The 21,118-nt window shown below is 37.9% G+C and overlaps 3 protein-coding genes across 9 annotated transcripts in view; 1 reads left to right on the forward strand and 2 right to left on the reverse strand.

Moving 5' to 3' along the window:
* The window catches only part of prdm6 (PR domain containing 6), a 119,930-nt gene that overhangs the window by 28,756 nt on the left and 70,056 nt on the right, over window positions 1-21,118 (forward strand). For all 7 annotated transcript variants that reach the window (XM_080895261.1, XM_080895260.1, XM_080895263.1 and 4 more), the window contains exon 5: window positions 10,394-10,521. In XM_080895261.1, the coding sequence (XP_080751387.1) occupies window positions 10,394-10,521 (128 nt within the window). The remainder of the gene's footprint in view (window positions 1-10,393; window positions 10,522-21,118) is intronic.
* On the reverse strand, window positions 13,664-15,585 carry LOC308403902 (GTPase IMAP family member 8-like; the record flags this gene model as incomplete). The annotated part of the gene is made up of 2 exons (XM_080893698.1): window positions 13,664-15,240; window positions 15,561-15,585. 2 exons carry the CDS (start codon window positions 15,583-15,585, stop codon window positions 13,664-13,666), a joined length of 1,602 nt encoding a protein of 533 aa, XP_080749824.1.
* Window positions 20,533-21,118, reverse strand: part of LOC308403903 (GTPase IMAP family member 8-like) — a gene marked incomplete at both ends in the record, with an annotated part of 3,718 nt that continues 3,132 nt past the window's right edge. Inside the window, 1 exon segment of the mRNA XM_080893699.1 lies at window positions 20,533-21,114. Coding sequence (XP_080749825.1) covers window positions 20,533-21,114 — 582 coding nt within the window.

Here is a 21,118-nt window from a genome sequence, read left to right on the forward strand (position 1 = left end):
TGAATGCAGAGATCTTTTATAGTAAAATTAGAAAAAGGAGGAAGAGGTGAAGGAGGAGAGCAGTGTGAGTGAGGACAGAGGAGGAGGAGACATGGTAAGATAACAGGGAGGAGGAGGAGGCAGATGAAGAGAGCAGATAACAGTGGAATTAGCGGATAATCATTGATTAGCTGTAAAAGTGAAGTGTGCAAGCATTGATCCGCTCTCAGGAACAGTTTTACAGGATTTGGACTGAAAAAGAAGAACGAGAAGAAGAAAACGGTGCGTTTAGTACAAGAAGAAGAAGAAGAAGAAGAAGAAGAGGGTGGAGAGGCTGACTTTTTCTGAGGCTGATGTTTGTCTTTTATAACAGCTGACAGATGTGGTCAGCTGATGAGAAAAGCATGTGGTTGGTCAGACTGAGTTCTGAATAAAAGAAGAGCGTTTGTGGTTTAATGTTACCATATCAAGACTACATACTTATTAGCATGTAAGCTTTATCATGTTTTAGTTCAATTATTACAAATGACGTTAAATTACACACTGTGTAGTTTTGATTTGTAAGCTTTTGGAAACTTACAGGTTAAGCTGGTTCATTATTCATATAACATCGCAGGAAGTCTGGTCATCTGGCTGTAGTATTTTCACTGGGAGAACTGCTTTGTCACTCATATATATATACACCTTTCTGCGATTTCCTTACCTGTGTGATAGATCTTGAATCAAAACAAAAATTTTTTAAACTTATTGCACAGTCATTAATTCTGCATGAAGGGTCTGAGGGCTGATTTGTTGTGTGATTTACAGTCTGGAAAACCCCTCAGAGGGAAATCTGTGATTTATTGTTTTCAGCTATAAATACCACGATTACATTTTGTGACTTGTGACTTGCAGTTACTTCAACTTTGCAGGTTTGCAAAAAAAACAAAAACAAAACCTACGTAGTGTTTTGTGTGTGTGTATATTATGAAATAAAAAGTGGAATCAGCCATTGTGTGTCTCTGGGTCTTTTTCTTTTGAAGCCTCTGTTTTTACCACCACCATATTGGGGTTTTTTGGAGCTAGAAGTTAGCATAGCATATAAGGATTAGATGGTGGCATATTAAGTTGTTCAGTCAGCTACTGCTAGCATGCTTGGCTGGTTACGTACAGATAATTTCCTGTTAATTGATGCTAATTAACAAAAATACTAGGAATTTATTCACAGAAACCCCCCACAAACGACCTAGGTGGGCAATATGATACATTATGCCATATTATTTGTCAGATAATTGTATTTAAAATGAACCAACAGCACACAGTGGAGATGAGGCCTAGCTGATGGACCATAAAGACAAAAGTTGGGCTACCCTGATCATTGATCTTGATCTGGGTTTTAGCCTGGCATTCTTAGCGCCAGTGAAGGGAATTCTTAATGGTTCAGCTTACCAGAAACAATTTGAAAAATTCTATGCTTCCATTTTTGTGGGAACAGTTTGAGAAAGGCCCTTTTCTCTTCCAGGATGACTGTGCCCCAGTTCACAAAACAAGTTCCATAAAGGCATGTTGGATAGGTTTAGTGTGGAAAAACTGGACTGACCTGCATAGAGCCCTGAACTCTGACCCTAAAAATGTTCTTCTGGATGAACGGGCAAAAGTTTCCACAAACGCTGCTTGAAATCTTGTGCAAAGCCTTCTCAGAATAATGGAAGCTGTTAGAGCTGCCAAGGGAGGGATCTGTTTAGAATGGGATGTCATAAAAGCTGTGGATGCAACGCATAGGTCAATCACAGGAATCACACTTGTTACCTTAAGCCTTCATAAGTTTGAAATGGTTGGGTTATTAAAAAAAATTGCCCTTTAATAGGTGAGATGGACTCAGTTGTTATAAAGGAGGGAAATTAGTTGTAAAGACCATAATAATAACTGTAAGCACTTTTATTTCTGTATTAAATTTGCACATTTTAACATGAAAGTCAATGGAGATTAACTCACTTTTGGAGTTAGCCCCAAGTGCAGGACAAGATCAACTCACAGTAGAGAAACTGCACCTTTTTATTTTAACTTTTACATTTTTAAGGCTACTTTCAGGACATACAGTAAATATTGGTCATTGCTTTTTACTTTTGACAAAAAAAAAATCAATTCAAAATGATTCAAACTCAATTATTCAATTATTCAACTGGATACATGGCATATATTAAAAGATCTTAAATATAGATAAAGTGCCCCCAAAGAGGGAAACTGTTATGTTGTAAGATGGTGTTAAGGAAATTGTTTAGGACCCTCATCTTTAAATTTTATTTCTTTTCATGCTGTGAGCAGCACTCTAACCCCGACCTTAACCCTAACTTTTTTTACACATCATTTAACACCATAAAATGGTAGTGTTCATTTCAAGTGTAACCACACGTTGCTTGCTTTGAGTAACAAAGAAATTTATGTTTCAAGTGTGTTTGTGTTTGTTTTGGGGTTTTTCCCCTTTTTTTGCAGTGTTTTGGGGCCTAAATAGAACATTTACATTTTCAAAGAAATCTAACATTGTTAAGATGCAAAAGTCTTCCCCCCAGCAATCATAACTCACTCCTGAAGTCAGTCTTCCACCCTTTTTTCCCCAAGACCTTTAAGAACACAAAGGTTATGGTATTAATTATCCAGTTCCAGGGGTTTTAATTAGTTACAAGTATGTTTTTGTTTTTGTTTTTTATACTTATTACATATACAGGGTCCGTTATAAAATAGTTTTTGTTGTTTTGCAGAGAGAATTCAGACTCTGAAGTCTGTTGACACTTGGTGTGTGTGTGTGTGTGCGTGCGTGCGTGCGTGCGTGTGTGTGTGCGTGTGCGCGTGCGCGTGCGTGTGTGTGTGTGTGTGTGTTGACATACTGAAGATGGAAAAACTGAACTGTCACACCAAATATCACCTAATATTAGCTTCATTTCATAACAAACAAAACTGTTCTCTGTTAAAAGCTTCAAACACACTCCCATATGCTTGTGTGTGTGTGTGTGTGTGATAGAGGAAGTGTCGTAACACCTTCAGAAATGATAACTCACAGCTGCATTAGTGACTTACTGACACACACAAAGTGATAAATGCATTTAACGCACGCACACACTTGTCTCACTCATATCGTCGTCTGACGGCGAAGTGGCCATTTACATGCCAGTGTAGGTTCAGAGCGACAGTTAAGTGTTTTTAACTGATAGCTGAAATGCATTCCTGTCTGTAAACACACACATGCACACACTCAGACACATCACAGAGTATCTCTGCTCTTGGCCCAGACAAGGAGAAGATTTACTCTCTGTAATTAGGTCAGAAGGTCAAAACACTGTTGGTAAATTGTAGTCTCTCCGTGTGTGTGTGTGTGTGTGTGTGTGTGTGAGAGAGAGAGAGAGAGAGAGAGAGAGAGAGAGAGTGAGAGTGAGAGTATGTGTGCATTCCAGGGTGTTGATTGAGGCTGTGCAGGTCCCTCATTAACAGCCATCAATCACAAATACGTCCAAATTCAAATTCTTGAGCTCGAAAGCAAAAATTAATTATTAAATATTTAATCTATGAAAGCTACATACATCCATGCTCCAGGGTAACAAGTAAGAGCATCTATTTAGTATAGCCTGGTGTGTGTGTGTGTGTGTGTGTGTGTGTGTGTGTGTGTGTGTGTGTGTGTGTGTGTGTGTGTGTGTGTGTGTGTGTGTGTGTGTGTGTGTGTGTGTGTGTGTGTGTGTGTGTGTGTGTGTGTGGACAGTGACAGAGCAGTAAGTGAAGACCTGACAGCAGAGATCAATGACTGAAAGAGAGAGCTGTAATCCACTCTCTTAAAAAGACACACAAGCTGTCACTGGTTTCTGCGTCTGCACGTGTGTGTCTGTGTGTGTGTTATTCTCCCCTCTTACCTCCAGTTTTCTGGTTCTTGTAAAGCCAAAGAGGCGGATGCAGATAGATTAGGCTCTCTCACCCTCCACTTCAGCTCTATTGAAAAGTTAAAACTAAATAATCAGTTTTGCTTGACTTTATGTAACTTGCCACACTTTCCACAATAATAAGGACAGAAAACATCCAATACTCAAAGTAAGGAGCAGATCTGAACAATCCTTCTCTAAACAAAATTGTGGAATAGTAGTAGAAATGTCTGAAAGTGGATTTTACACCTCTGCAGCACTCTGTGCAACATTAACTAAAGGTATTAACAAAACAACCACTTACTGATAAATGTCAAATGTGTTGTGTTGAAGAGATATCAGATGAAGCTGCATTAGAGCTGCGGTGTATGTTGTTACATTATTAATCTAAAACCTTAAAGGGAGGAAATGTCTTCATACTGCATACCTATATGTAAAATGTAATTTCTTGGTGGTGAAAGAGGGTAATTTAAATAAGTACCTTTAAGTGTATTGTCAGAGCATAGTGCTTTACCACATGAAAGTGTGTCATGCATGGCTTTCTCAATATTATCAGGATTTTTACCAGAATTGAAAGATAAAATCTTAAAATGTTATAATTGTGATGAAAAGCTGTCAAACTCCAGCATTTGCAGATTTATACATGGGAGTAAGATGGAAAGCTTTGCTGTGTCGGGAAAAACAAGGCAAGTGTGGATATGATGTGGTGTGAACTTTTTCTACTGTTTCATAAACTACATAGAATTATTCAATAGATTAAACAAAGATGAAATGGCGTGTTAGTCATTGCAGTTTCTTTGAATAAAGCTCCCAAGACACTGCGCTTTCTGCAGAAGCAGCACTTATAGTATGTATTATGTGTGGTCTGAGTGTGAGAAAATAAACCAGTGTGCTGCTGTAAGGGTCATCTGTCCCGAACAAACTGAGGGTCAAACAAGGAGAATTTATTTAGCTTCAACAGACTGAAGCTACGAAGAAAAAAAAAAAAGTCTCGTTTTGTGACGACTGTTGTGCTCAGATGGAAAAATGACAGCTGGAGCCGTGAAGCCAATCCGGCAGCCTGGCAATGTTTGCAACATTTTCTGTCTGTTCAGCTAAACAACATTTTCTCTTTGGCCGTTTATCTTATGGCTGGAATTTTGTAGCGATGGATTTGATAAACACAGGCGGCCAAAACGTCTTTGACAGAACAGCATCGAGCTAGAAACCAGCTGCTGGTCTGAGAGGCCCAAGTTCACTGGAGCTTCAGATGTCATATGTAAACTCAGCAAAAGCTGGCCCTGCCAATGAGAAAGTGACATAATATAATAGCAAGGGTAAAACTTTAAATCAGCACAGATTCGTGACAAGAAATGAATGCTAAAACCATTTCAGGAAATTCAAAATGCTTCAATGAGGCAAGGACACAAATTACAAAAAGAAAACAAAAATTAAAAGTCTACGAAAACAAAAAATAGAATTCAGCTAATCGGTCAGTTTTACCAAGAGTCAGACTAGAGTGCTGTTAATCCTACAGTGCACAACACCATTGGATCATAGCATGCAGAGGACTAATACCGAAACAAGTTTTAATATATTTTCTGAACTACTTTCCTGTATATTTTGCTTTGTGCATTTTTAAAGCTTTAGGAAAAACAAATGTGCTGGATACGTCATTGTTGTTTGTCATTATCTGAAACAAGATTAAAAACCCCACAAAAAACCAAAATATCATGAAAAAATACTTTTTTAATGACACTCATTCACTACTGTACACGGTGAATGTGAAGCCAGCAGGCTAAATTTTTAAAAACTACTCTGGAAAATCTAAATGTTAAAAAAATGAACAAGTAAACTTCTGAGTAGAACAGAACAGTGATATTTGAAAGTGACTGATGTTTAATGTGAAATATATAAGGCTTCTAATCTCCATGATGCTGCAAAATTATAAATAAAGCACCTCATCAGTCATCCCCAGGAGAATTGTTGGTGTAGACAATAATTATGAGCCCTCATTTATTTAAAACAAAACAAAACAAACTTTACTGAGTGGCTACCTCCTGGAATTAAAAAAAAAAAAAAAAATTAAAAGGGGAAAAAAAAGAAAAACAAATGTGCCAGAAACTGCAGTTCCTCTAATGTCCACTTGAGGCTGACTCCAAAGTGAGTTCATTCTTATAGATTCCCATATTAAAAATATCCAGCAGAAATAAACATTCTCACATTATAGTGCATGTACTAAAACGATTTTTGGGATGCGACTTGGCAGTAAATAGCAGGTGTCTATGTCTCTGCATTGCACTCATATAGTTTATGAATGCAGCGTGCTAACCGAGCTCACCAAAGTTGGTAACTAACCATTTCTGTTTAATTATAGTAATCTCCTCCACCCCCTGAACCCACCCACCCCCTCCCACCGAAAAAATATGAGAATGAGGCTATAAAATGCCCCCAAACAAATGGGCAAAGCCATCATGCCTCTCACAGTCTTTATATACAGTCCGTAACTGCATTAATCATAGATTGTTTTTTTTGTTTTTTTTCACCAGCTTCTCATGTGAAGGTTTACTGCATAAATTAAATAGTATTTATCATAGCAAACTCAACATCTTTGTGCATAGCACAAAAAAGCTAATTTGGAAGTTTTTGTGTCTTAATTATGTGAAACAGAGTAAACGTGGAAAGAGTTTCAGGCCACAAGATAAACAACCTAGAAAAAAATGTACACTTAATCATATAAAGTAGTTTATGTGAAATGGACAAAGATTCGGATAAAGGCAGGAGAGTGTGCAGGCAGTCCAACAGCGACAGACAGTAAAGTGCTTACATACAGAGAATAATAAATGAAGCTGTTTCCTCTGATTCTCACAGTCATTTACTGCATTGATTGTTTGTTGGCTGTATGGACAGCAGAGAGGCAGGCTATTGGCTCAGGTCATCACCTTATAAACACACTCAATGCCGCCTCAATACAGTCACACTGCATCTTTACCACGGATGGACGGAGGGATGGATTAATAATGAACACACACACAGACGGAGGCTAAGGGAGATCGACTGCTTTTAAGTGCTTATGATCACTATTAGCTGTGCACTCTTCAGATTTCTGTTGATTTATTTACTCATTTTTAATTGTCTCATCCCTGTTGCCTTTGCAGCAGATATCTAGATGTCATCTTCTCATATACCATTTACATCGGTCCAGTAATACTAGTGATCCTTTAAGTTACACATTCTCAAATCAATGTAAAATGATAACTTCAGACTCTCCATGCAACAAAAAGATCTGTTGTTGAAGGAACTGAAAGCTTGAATAGAGAATGAAATCATTGAGCCTGAGGGTGGCACTAGAGGTCACTGGGTCATTATAAATACAAGAAACATTAAATCTCTGGGGAATGTGATCAGCAAATTTCCCACCAGTTCAAACATTTCATTTTAATGTTTTCTGTTTAAAAGTAGGACTTGTGGTTTTCTTTAGGGGAACAGACTGAGAGATCTCATCTTTGAGCCAGGAGCAACAGGAAAAAAAGCAAGCTGCTTCTTCCTCTTAATGGACCCTTGTTTGGTTTACGTTTCAGCTCCATTTTTCTTATTTGATGTGCAGCCTTCCACTGTTGCTGTGAAAAAGTATTTTTAGGCCTCGATGTTAAAGCTGGCAGACAGAGCTGTAAGGCTTTTAAGCAGGTGCACATGTAAATCAGGTCTGTGTAATGTTTAACACCCAGCAGGCTGTAATCATCACAGCTCCAGCTGACTGTGGATAAGAGCCTAATGAGTAGTTGCAAAAGCTTGTTTAAAACATTTCAAATCAAATTAAGTTATTTGTCTGAGCTGCAAGTGCACAACTCGATATCGTTTTCAGTTGCAAGGGTTCATTCTTATGAAAAGAGGCTGATACATCATCAGACTATAAATCGTAAATTAGCAAAAAAAAAAAAAAAAAAAAATTTCAGTTCACATTTGAATCTGCAACTCCCTACCAGTGTCACGAGAGATGCTATCTTAAACGCCGAGATAAATTTCAATGTTGGATGAAATTTTGGAAGTGACAGTTCTAATAGGACAAATGGTAAATGGCCTGTATTTATATAGCGCTTTACATATCCAGTCATCCACCCATTCACGCACACATTCACGGTAAGCTACATTGTAGCCACAGCCACCCTGGGGCGCACTGACAGAGGCCAGGCTGCCGAACACTGGTGCCACCGGGCCCTCTGACCACCACCAGTAGGCAACGGGTGAAGTGTCTTGCCCAAGGACACAACGACCGAGACTGTCCAAGCCGGGGCTCGAACCGGCAACCTTCCAATTACAAGGCGAACTCCCAACTCTTGAGCCACGATCGCCCCACAACTTATAATCTTCTAGATTTCATTAGAAATCTTATTCTCATCTATGTACAATTTATGTTTCTTTTTAAAGGGAACCCCGGCTATTAAGAGTTGTTTGCCTAAAATATGTACTGTGCTTTCAGTAACACATATGTGGTATTAAAATACGCCAAATGTTTTCCTTTTAAGCACATTTTATATAAAACCAATTTACCAGTAGGCCGCCATTTTTATTTACTTCTTAACTTACTTACTTACTAACTTTTTGTTACTTACTTCTCTGGGTAGTGACGTCATACGGTTGCACCGCATCCAGTTCACAGTTAACAGCACACTGGAAATGGCTTCTGTTCAACCTTTCTGTCATGGTCCTGGGTCAGTAACCCAGTGTTTTTGGTTGTTGTACTTTTACTTTTGATAGTTTTATGTATTATGACTGTTGTGTTTTGGTTTCCCAGGGTTTAGTTGTGTTCCCTCTGTTTGGTGTCATCCCTGCTGGTGTATCCCCTTTTGTGTAGTAAGGTCTCTGTGTTTAGTTCGCGTTTCTTAGTCTGTGTCTTTGCGTGTATGTGTTCCTGTTTTACTTTGAAGGTCCCTGTCTGATGTCAGTGCGTTCTGTTTACGTTCCCCTGCCTCGTCAGCTGTGATGTCTTCCAGGTGTGTTGCCCTCCTGTTTGCTGGTGTGTGCATATGTGTTACCTCGTCCTCGTGGCTGGTTCGTCTGCGTCTCTCCATCCGTCATTCTGTGTATTTCCCTGTGCCTCCCTGCATCTCTGTTTCTGGTTAGTTTCTGTTAGTTTTTCCCAGTTTAGGTTTTCTTAGTTTCATGTTCACCCCCGCCATCTCTGTTGTATCCACATTTGGTTAATAAACTCACTTGCACCAGAGCTGCCGCATCTTGGGTCCTAAATAATCCACACACAGCTTGCCCCGGCAACCCGTGACACTTTCCAGTTTGAACCAGAGCAAACCGAGAGAGAATGAAAATAGTCTACCAGTACCTAGTTTAGATGAAGATGGAAACAATCCGTTGCACGAGGACGAGAGAGTGAGGGCAACCAATTGGTGTCTATGCGGCTACTGCTTGCCAATGGCAACAGCGACTGAGAGCATTTGTTGTAAAGAACCAAAACTTTTTTAAGCGGTATGTCTTAATCCACATGTTCTTTGGGCAGTCCTTGTTAGCCTCCATGGCCGGTATCTGGTCTTTTAAGTGATAACGTGATGAATCCTGCCTCCGGGCCCAAAGTAGTCTGCATTTAATGAGGCTGTTGTGTTTTTAATATGTTTAATGCTTTGTATCTTGTTCGATTTAATCTCAACAAGCCCCTAATAACAGTCAGTGATCAATGTCGACTTCTCACGGTTTTTATTACCGTTAATCATTTTAAAGCTCAGTTTTTAAACCCTTAAGATGTAACTACAGCCCAGCCCACGCAGAAGTATATTAATGACTAACCTCGTATTGTGGATGGATTAACTCGGTGGTTCTCCTGACTGACGTTTGGTCCGTTTACAGCATGCTGCCATGCGATTGCATTTGCCCCTAACCATTGGGAACCCTCACATGAACTTTTCTCGAGTGGAAAAAAGTCCTCCGTTCATTAGCGTTCGTCCTCCAGCTTTACTGTTTATGTTAACCAAAACTACAAAACGCCTAAATATCCCTAAAGATCAAACCATGACACAAAGAGTGGTTATTTCTAGTTTGAGTCTTTAGTTTTAGTTATCTATAATAACCTTGTTTACTATTACCTCATTTTTAACAGGATACGATTGTAATGGCAAATATACAAATTCAGATTTATTTTGAATTGGATTTACACTGAGCTATAAGATTATAATATATAATAAAAATAATTAAATAATTAAAACTAATAATTATTATATTTAACATTTTTCTGCCCTAGTTAAGTAAGGTTGGTTTCACTGCCAATTTGGAAAATGAGCTAAATTATTTGACTGGTAAAAGTAGATTTCAATACGTATATCAATCTATACAATTAAAATTTACAGTCAAGGTGTTATTACAGTAGCTACAATTACAGTTACTAAAAAGTTAGTTGTGTCTAATTCGTATCTGACATTTTTTCTTTTATGGATGAAAAAGATACATGTACTACCTCTAACTCTGAAGGGTGTCTGTTTTCAGATATATCAATACTATCCTGAATTAATGTCTCTGTTTTCAACTCTGATCATTTGTGTTTCCAGATCTACGATTCAGAGGGAACGTTACAGCACTTCATCGATGGTAATGATCCCAGTAAATCCAGCTGGATGAGGTATATTCGCTGTGCGAGACACTGTGGGGAGCAGAACATGATGGTTGTACAGTACAGGTAGGTGCAGGTCTTACATGTTATTTGTATTCATTTTTCACAGTGTAGATTCAAAGCACACAATGAACAGTTACTTATACTGTTGCATGTTTATATTGAGTAACTTAAAACAAAGGCAAGTTTTTTAGACTGGTTCTGTATAAAATTTGATTTGGATTTCCTTTAAAAATGTAAATATAATTTTCCCAGAAATATTACAAAAAGACACCTAATCACGGACTATATTTTACTATGCATACACCAAAAGGTGTCACCAAGACGTGGTGCTTTTTTCAGAAAAAAACCCACCTTTAATTATTGGGTTGGACTGAGATTCTACTCTGTCTGTGACCTTTTGTTTTAAGACGAATCTCACTAACACCTGTTAGTGAGTTATAAGCACAAACCTTAGTTCAACTTATTCTATAATAAATGTCAAGGTAAGGTAAATATGTATAAACTTGTATAAATGATAAGTTATGCTTAGCTAAAATGATTGGACATTCTTTGCATTTATAGTGTTACTGTCACGATTTACCATAAACAAAAACAATATACATGCACAAACAAAAAGCTGAACAATGTCTAGTGTATTTTCTCTATTTTTAAAATCTGATTCAGCGCGGTGGCACAGTGATTAGCACTGTTGCCTCAAAGCAAGAAAGTTCTGAGGTCAGTTCCAACATCACGCCGGGGCCTTTCTGTGTGGAGCATGCATGTTCTCCCTGTGTTTGCGTGGGTTCTCTCCGGATACTCCGGCTTCCTCCCAAAGACACGCAGTCAGTGGGGTTAGGTCAATTGGAGACTCATAGGTATGAATGTGGGTGTGAGTGTGAATGGTTGTCTGTTTCTATGTGTTAGCTCAGCGGTCCCCAACCCCGAGGCCATGCACCGGTATCAGTCCATGAGTCGTTTGGTACCGGGCCGCGAGTGTTGAGGTCCAGGTGTGAAATTTATGGTTTACAGGTTTTTTTTGTTTTATCATTAATATTCATTGTTTTTATCGTTACCTCAGTTTCCCTGTGTCTTTTCCTGTGTGTTATGAATACATTTTATTTATTTATTTTTGGTACCGGTACTTGTTTTATTTTGTTGTATTTATCTGCGACACCTTAAAGGCCGGTCCATAAAAATATTGTTGAACATAAACCGGTCCGTGGTGCAAAAAAGGTTGGGGACCGCAGTGTTAGCCTGTCCAGGGTGTAACCTGCCTTTCCCCCTAAGACAGCTGGGATAGGCTCCAGCCCTCACCCCATGACCCTGACAAGGATAATGGATGGTTGGAGTTCTTTGTTATATTTTCATAGATTGCTTCACCAGCTAAATTTCAAAATAGATCTAAATAATGTAATACTAATACTGATACGACTACTAACAACAGCAGTTTGGATTTCTTGAAACGCACTATGTATTAGCTCCCTTCCTTATCTCTTAGCTTTTTGCATATTTAGCACAATGTAAATTTATCTTTATAAACAAAAAAGAAAAAGAAAATAGTCAAAGGCCAAATTTCTCAATGAACAGGTCACGGGAGCATGTTTCAGGGAGTGGGCAGCACTAAAGGCTTTGCCCCAAAAGACCTGTCTTATGTATGGGATGGAGAATGGGTGACTTAGTTAAAATCTTAGAGTCTAAGATGCAGTGTAGGGGAGATCCAGTAAGTACTGGGGAGCAGGGGTGTGTCAGGATTTGTAGAAGAGGAGAAGGATTTTGTAGGAGATACAGAAGACCAGGAGACTTTGTAGTTACATTTTGTAGGTTGTTAGGACTTGCTGTGGGTAACAATTCTGACAGCTGTGTCCTGAACATAGAACATGTCCAGGGCTTTGCATTGCAGCAGTCCAGGCAGGAGTTAATGAAGACATGAATGAGAGTTTCAGCTGCAAAGTTCAGATTCAGAGCCACATATAGTATCATGATAGGGCATGTTTTAGTCTAATGTAGACTAAGATTGGGTGTGCTGGTTTTGATGATTGGTTTAGTTGATTCCTTGTCTTTGCCAGCAGTGCAGTATTTAAAATGATCTACACCAAAATGGACACAAGCGTATTGCCCTGAAATTAGGTTTCACATCACTACAGCCAAACCTTTGGTCCAGCGAAGACAATAAACCACAAATTTCTTCATGTGGTTTTTAACTTTATCTACTGGTAATGTCTGAGGTTTTCACTCCTTTTCATTTATTCATGTATTTTAGCATGTATATATTAATTTATTAAAGTCAACAGAAATTTCCTTAATAATATGTACAATGTAATTATTTATATCCTAGTGTTTTCTAGCTGCAGGAGTTGTTGGTTTCTTTTAGTTGTAGAAAACTAAGGTTAAACTTTTGCATATACTTTTTTATTTCTCCATTTTTGATACATCTCTATCCATCTTTCTTTTTCTTGTCCAGTAGAGTAGAGATCTAAGAGAATTAAGCTTTTGGGTTTTTTCTTCTCTTTCCCAATTTTTAGAGATGAAAATTGATTACGAAATGGCAAGCTTTATGCACTAGCATTACATTATAAAAAAAACCACAACCACAGTTGAATTAGTATGGTGCCATTTTTTATTCTGTTTACAGGGAATCTATCATTTACATTTTTTTTTTCACAATGACTGTCTTGCAGTTGTTTCTAATCAAACCCCATACCGTGCGATTCAAATGCAGGAGTGCAGATGAGACATCCCTTTGAACTTATTATGAAAAACCTGATGATAATCGTAAATACTAGGTAAAAAAAACCCAAACATTTTCACACTTTACACAGAGATGTAATGACATCGGTATATTGTAATATACCAATGAATTTCAGGTTACGGGTTTGTAATTTGAACTTCACCTAAGAATAAAAGTGCACTTGGTTTATTATTAAACTTCTGCTAAGTGTATATAATGAAAATGGAGAAAAAAAGAAATAGGATTTTACAAAGATCTCTTAGAACACCTTGCCTCTTTACATGTAACATGTTTAAAACAATAGAATGCTCATTTAGCTATACTGTCTGAAGTTCAGCACTTGCTTCTAAGGTATGCTTCAAATGTATTATGATGCAGTAGCAACTGGAAAATTGTTAAGACAGTTCTGCTATACACTGGCACACTATACATCAAGGATTCGAGCTAGAATAGCAAGAAATATGTACATTCTTTCCTTAGAAAATAATTTTTGTATTATTACAAGATGCAAATAATAAAGTTTCTGATGAATGACCATATGGTCTGGTGTGGTTTGGTATCTTTGATGCAGCTGGCCTTCGTGTCATATAAACCAGGTGTGTCCATCACAGCAACAGAGCGCCCATCAATCTCTCCTGTTACTTTTTTGCAATCCGCGGTCACTGATCCCGGACTGAGTTTCGAGTGGAAGCAGTCCCTTCCCAAAATAGTGTTTGCAGTGGCACTCTTTCCACTTCCAGTTTTCCCAATCAACACAATCCTGAGACAGTCCTGGCTCTTTTTTTCAAATCTTGACTCTCCCATTTTGGATTTATCTCCTGCGCTTTTGTGCATGAAAGGATTTTCAATAATTTCTTTTTTGAAGCCTTTAAATGGTGTTTTCATCTCTTCCACAGCATCCAATAACTGAGGGATCTGCTGTCTGTCCTTGATGTTGAGGATAACATATCGGCCACTGAAACTCTCGCAGAGCTCTTTGATCTCTGTGTTCATTTTTAAAAAGTGAACAATACCTGGGTGTGTAGGATCGGTCTCCACAGTAAAAAGAACCATTGTAAAGTCCTTGACTTTAGAGCTCATTATTTGTTTGAAGGTCTCCACCTCACTCTTGTCTTCATCAGTAAGGTGATCCAAGGGTTGAACTAGGATGAAAGCGTGGACACCCTCAGGATCAAAGAGAGAAACTGTCTTGATTGCTTCACTAACTGCTTCCTCCTGAGATTTTCCATGGAGAGCAGGCAGTTCCACTACTGAAACCAGTCGACCACACACCTTTGCCTCATTTTTATCACACGCTGATGAATTAGATTCTATTTTTTTGTCTCCAAAAATGGCACTGGCAGTTGATGCCTTCCCAACTCTAAACCTCCCACACAGTACCAAATTCATAGGTTTCAGATTTGGAATTTTAGGTCTCTCACAAATTACTAACTTCACAGGAGGCTTTGGTTTCTCAGATTCTTCAATCCCATCTTCCCATTTCCCACATAGTGCTAAATTTTTTGATTTTGGCATTTCAGGTATTTCAAGGTGCTCTGCGCTTTCAGAAAAATTTAGATGTCCTCCTCTGTTGGCAGTCACAATTTGACTGATCTTTTCCATCAGTATTTCAAGATCAAAGTCAATGTTTTTTTTGTCAAAGTTGAATTTGTGTTGTCTTTGTCCGCAGTCCTGGATAAATTGATCGACTGCCACATTCTTTTCTTCATCCTTTTGTGTTATGATGACCATTGAATATTTAAGCGCATCTGGACCAAACAAACTCAAGATGAACTTCAGCGTTTGTCTGTCTTCCTTTGTGAAATCTGAAGGTTTCACTAACAGCAGCAGGACATTTGGCCCAGGGTGACAACGTGCCACACACATCTTCATCTCATGTCTGACTTTTTCCACAGGAAGACTGAAGATGTCTGAGGTTTTCACCACTGTTGTGGGCATTTTTCCCCATTGTCCTTGAGCAATGGATTTCTTGAATATTTTTAGAGGATGAGAATCTCTTTTACCAGTGATCAAGTTACTTAAAGTTGCCTTTTCATGTTGGTTTTTTCCAAATATCACAATCCTGAGTTCGGATGCTGAAGTGGACACAAGAAACATTATGATTAAACACTGTTACAAATAAATTTTCTTTTATTAATTTTTTTTTAAATCATTGTTTAAATTGAAATAGACTTCAGAGCGCTAAACAAATATTTTCAAGTTCATATTCATGGTGGATCACTCTCTGAAAAATATTCAGTTAATTTGTCACAAAAAAATTTAGCAGCTGCTGTAAAACTCAAAAAGGAGCATTTTAGGTATTATTTTATTTATGACTAATATGAATAAATTTGAATAAGTTTCTTTAACTTAAAAAACAAACAACCCCAAAAATATATATATATTGTGCACTTACCAGACCTATATGCTGATCCTGCCATGATTTTATTTTGTTCAGTTCAGCAGCAGAATATGCAGGTGTCTGTTGAATTTTAGGGAAGGGAAAAAAAAAGAAAAGTTATAACACTGAAACACAAATGTGTCCAGTGCATTTTATCAAATCCAAAGTCAATGCAGCCTTCTACCAGGAGATTTTAGAGACGTTTGTGTCATCTGCTGACAAGCTCAGATTCGGATTTCCTTTTCCAGCAGGGCTTAGGACTTTCTCACAGGGCTAAAACTACTATCAAACAACACATTTCAAATATCCCACATGTGGGTCAAATAAACTAATAAAGGTTATCTTATCTTAAATAATTGCTGACCATGTTATTGCTGTGTTTGATTTTCAGTCACTTGAAATGAAACTAATAGAGAATGTGTAAGGGTATTGACAAGAGGAAGATGAGGAATACCTGACCTGAAAATACATATATACAAACACACATATATGTATATAGTTAGCGGCCAACTAGAGGCCAACTTCAAGTCCATAGCACAAGCTGCCATCAAGTGCGGGATCTACCAAGGAGATGCTCTGTCCCCACTGCTGTTCTGCATAGGCCTGAATCCCCTCAGTGAGATCATTGACAAGACTGGCTACGGATACCAACTACAGAATGGAGCAGTTGTCAGCCACCTCCTGTACATGGATGACATCAAGCTGTATGCCAAGAGTGAACGAGACATCGATTCACGGATCCACACCACCAGGATATACAGCAATGATATCGGAATATCAATAGGACTGGAGAAATGTAGTCAGATGATAACAAAGAGAGGGGAGGTAGTCATAACTGAGGGGATCCAACTACCAGAAGGCAACATTGCAGACATAGAGGACAGCTACAAGTACCTGGGGATTCCACAGGCAAATGGGAACCATGAAGAGGTCGCTAGGAAAGCTGCAAAGACCAAGTACCTGCACAGGGTCAGGCAAGTCCTGAGAAGTCAGCTGAATGGTAAGAACAAGATCTGGGCTAGCAATACCTACGCCCTGCCCGTGATCAGGTACCTGGCTGGGATAATAAGCTGGCCAAAGGAGGAGATAGAAGCAACTGACATCAAGACAAGGAAGCTCCTGACCATGCATGGAGGGTTTCAATCACCCCAAGTCCGGCACCCTGAGGCTGTATGCTAAGCAGAAGGAAGGAGGCTGGGGACTGGTGAGTGTCAGCACCACAGTCCAGGATGAGACAACAAACATCCACGAATACATCAGCAAGATGGCCCCAACCAACCGCGTGCTCACTGAATACCTCAGGCAGCAGAAAACCAAGAATGAGGAAGAAGGGGAGGCACCATCATGAAAGGACAGGCCTTCATGGCAATGTTCCCTCTAAGCTGCGTGCGTGCGCAATTGCGCACAGCTGGCACGGTCTCTGCACACAGAAAATCTGCGTTGCGCACAAAAAAAATCTAACCTGAATTGAAATTCAAATGAATACATCAAATGATAATGTGCAAAAGCTGCTTGTATGTCTCACTAATGCACAAGGGGGCACATTTAAGAAATGTGGGGAGAGTTGATGTTTTTTATAGCTGTAGTAATTGTCCTTTAGTTTGAAAATTAGAAATGTGTAACATGTTCGGGATAAGTGTCAAACAGCTTCAAAGTTTCTAGATTCGGATGTTCATAATACATAAAATGCATATGTGTTTTTGTCAGGGTTGGACTGGGTCAGAAAATTGGTCCTAGCATTTTTTAATCCCATTATGTCCCTTCATCGTTGTCTTACCCTGTGAATTTCACATTTCTTGATTTCTTCCTCACTTCTCCACAAAGCTTTGTTACTAGTTCTTGCTAGTACTACAATTAGCATACAGTCATGTAAATAATGTATAAAACGTGTCTCGGCACATAACCTTGAATAACACCTATGCTCAGAGACAAGGTGAAGGATGTTTGGTTGTGCATCCTTACAGTCTGGGGTCTGTTTGGTAGAAAGTCCAGTATCCCACTACAGAATGTTGTGATGAAACAAAGATGGAGGAGTATACTAGGTGTCCCTCTGCTTCTGAGAAAAAAGTCAAAATTCTGACTTTTTTCACCAGTTTCTATTCTCCTCGATGTGCTATGCACAGTCTAGAAATGGCAAAATATTATTCTTTCCAACGAGTTGATTTGAACCATGAAGGCTACTCCTCCTTGGGTTTTGATTTTGACCCAGGTGCCATCCACATATCTATACCAGTGGCTAAGTGCTGTCCCCTTAAAAAAGACAATAACTTTACTTTACACTCTTTTGACTACCATGACCTTAATGACTGAGATCCTATACAGACTGCATGAATTTTTTTTTGCTTCAAGTCTAAATTGATTTCTTTTTTTTGGCATGATGGTTTCTCAAGTGACCACTCAAACCCCTGCTGAAGTTTCTGTACTGTGTGTAAATTGGAAGAGAATCCTCAGTTTAGATTACATCAGATTACAGATGAGTCTCGATATATTTTCTAATACTGTGTACAGTACTAGAGTACAATATATGGGTATACAGCCTTTCACTAACTTCTCCTTCAAATGCAGCAAGTGTCAGATACCTCCATAAAATGGCAATTCAAGTAAAGTTAAAATTATATTAAATTATGCCCATTTGATGTTTGTTATGGATTAGCCTTAACTATTTTAGCCTGATATTTGAATGTAACTTGCATTAATCAGGTCTGTATTTCTTTATGTAACTCTACATGTTTCAGACTAATATCTATGTAGCTCTTGCTTGTACTATTTTGTAAAACATTTCCCACACATATAATATGAAGACATATTAAATGCAGTACTTTAACTACACAATGTGATCTGTATTTAATTACCAGACCTGTATATATTTCATACACCTAGTCAGTATTAACAGTTAAAACTAACCAGTGTAGGACTCTAGTCTGTTTCCAACAATTATAGACTTTCTTAATCACTTCAGACTATTTATTTTCAGTGATTGTACTCACCAGGTGACACTCTGACGTTTTACTCAGTGCTGTTAAATGTCCCTTGGCAGTTCCAAACTGAATCAGGTTACTTGTAACCACCTTTCATTATCAGAATATCAAGGTGTTGCCTTGTACAAGTATGACAACAGAGTAAAGGTGATGTCTGATACAGTTACTGATAAATGACCAAACACTGAGCATTCCCTGGATTCTTTATGCTCTGTTGCATCTGTGCAACCTCCATGCATTGTCTGAACCTTCAACAACAGAAAAAGGTCATACAAGTCTCAGGTGGTTTTATGTCTAATCTAAGCGAGAATCCGCATTAGTTGTTTTGTTATTATTGGGCTGTTTTTCCACTTGGATTAACCAGGCACGTACAGGACACCCAAAGATCTAATCATTGTCAGTGATAAATATCAAGTTGAGCTAATCATCCTGATCTACATGTAGAAAATGTTCACACGATGTGATGGCAAGGATATCACTTGCTATGCAGGGCAAGGAGCAAATGGTGGCAAAGGGCACATTGCCTTAACTAGTTGAAAAAACAGAAATGTGTGGATTTTGGTCCATTATCAAAAAACTGACAGTGGGTTTAAATTAAAATGCGGTTAATAGACTTACATAGAAAAAGCAGTTTGTGTGAATGAGTAAAAACTGCTGAGTCATAACCACAGAATCAAAACCTGTATGCTTTAGGGACAAAATCAATGGACTACAGTTCTTAATTTTTGAATTCGGTTATTTTTTTCTGCATGATTGCCACAGGCATATGAAATCAAGCAGCAAACCATGGAGTCTACCTTTACAAGTTTTTTAAATAATTTCTTGTCTTAAAGAGCTCACAGCATTAGTACAAGCTGTGTTATTCCAACAGTGGTGTTTCCACCTCAAACACTCACATTATTATAATTGAGAACTGTCACTGTTCTTCCTATGTACATGTACGTTTAAAGAATGTGGCGTAACTGTCAGGTGTGTTGATTATTTGTTAAGGTCTAAAAGATGACGTCTACCCTATAAACTCTGTGAAATAAATTTTCTGAAACTGGGTTTAAATATGAAAGGACCTTTTGAATAAAGGCAGGACATATTCCCTTATTTCAAAGATTCAAAATTGAAGAAACAATTTAAATCAAGCTTTTCAACAAATATGGTTTGTATTTCACTATGAAGTGTGGTTCCATGCTTAGGTTGCCTGTACTTTGTTACATTTCCTTCACTTTAAAGTTAGATTAAAACAGTTTTAATCTATCAATAAATCAATCAATATCCTTAAAGAGTCTTCAGCTAATGTTTGCTTTTATTTAAAGTTTACTGTGATATTTCCCAACAGTAGTACTTATTCATTGTCCCGTATTGAATCAGAATTATTTTTGGTGATAAAGTGATCATCAAAATTAACGATAAGAACATCAACTGGTTTTTGTCCAAAATATGAAGCTTACATTTTAATATATCTCTACACAGACTACTTATCAGATGCAATAAGTATTTTATAAAAACAAAAAACAATCAGGAACCGAAACATTTTTATCATTCTGAAAAAAGAGACAAGCTGTGCCAAAAAATGGTTATATAGTGCAATAAAGTGTTTTCTGTAAATAACAAACCCATCTGAGCCAAAGACATTTTGTGCTTTTCGTGAGATTATTGACACCAGTCATTGTTTTTAAATGGAAAAATATGCATTACTTCCTGCAGTAAAAATCATATGATGCAAATTAAATGAGATCTTTACCTAAATGATTTATATGATTAGTTTACATTCATTCATGTTTTTACTTAGCAGGCAACATTTTCTGCAGTAAATAAAAGAAAAAGGAAAAAAAAGATTGACAGTGATTTTAGAACAAATGAATCAATTTGTAATAATTTGAGTATATTATGTTATATGGAACTACATAAGTGTCATCTATCATGCAGCTATAACAAAAGTATTTGTTTATTAAAAGCTTTAAAACCAAAAGCTATCAAAGTTAAATCAAACTGACATTCAGGTAAAAGAGCCCGTTTCATAAAATGGTGCAAGACTTATCTCCGTCAGCTTTCTGTACATATTCTTCTATCCAGTCATTGATTTGTTTATCATGTTCTAGCTGTAGTTGGTTGATATCTTCTTCAATTGGCTCGCCCTCATTTCCTATAGAAAGATTGTAATTCAGCTCATCCATTTCTTGTTCCTGTTTTTTCTTCAGTCTGTCAAAGTCTCTCTTGTATTCTCTCTTCATGAGCAGATGTTTAAGTATGATGGCGTTGCTTTTTTGTTGTTTTTGCTTCATGTCTTCCATCTCACTGTCATGCTTTGCTCTCAACGCTGCAAAATCTACTGAATATTTCTGTCTGAACTCATTGAATTCTTCTGCTTGCTTTCTGGCTTCTTCTGCAATTTTCTTCTTCATTTCCTTGACTTTTGCCTCATAGATATCCTGCGCTAATTTCCAGTCTCTCTCCTCTTGTTCTCTCCTGAGTCTATCTTGTTCTTTTATTTTGCTTTCATATTCATTTCTTTCCTCATCATATTCTTCTTTGAGCTTTATAAGCAGCGCTTGTTCCTCCTCTTTCCTCTGTTTGTCTTCTTGATTTCGTTTCTCCCACCAT

Source organism: Rhamphochromis sp. 'chilingali', assembly GCF_963969265.1.
Source record: "Rhamphochromis sp. 'chilingali' genome assembly, chromosome: 10".
NCBI lineage: Eukaryota > Metazoa > Chordata > Actinopteri > Cichliformes > Cichlidae > Rhamphochromis > Rhamphochromis sp. 'chilingali'.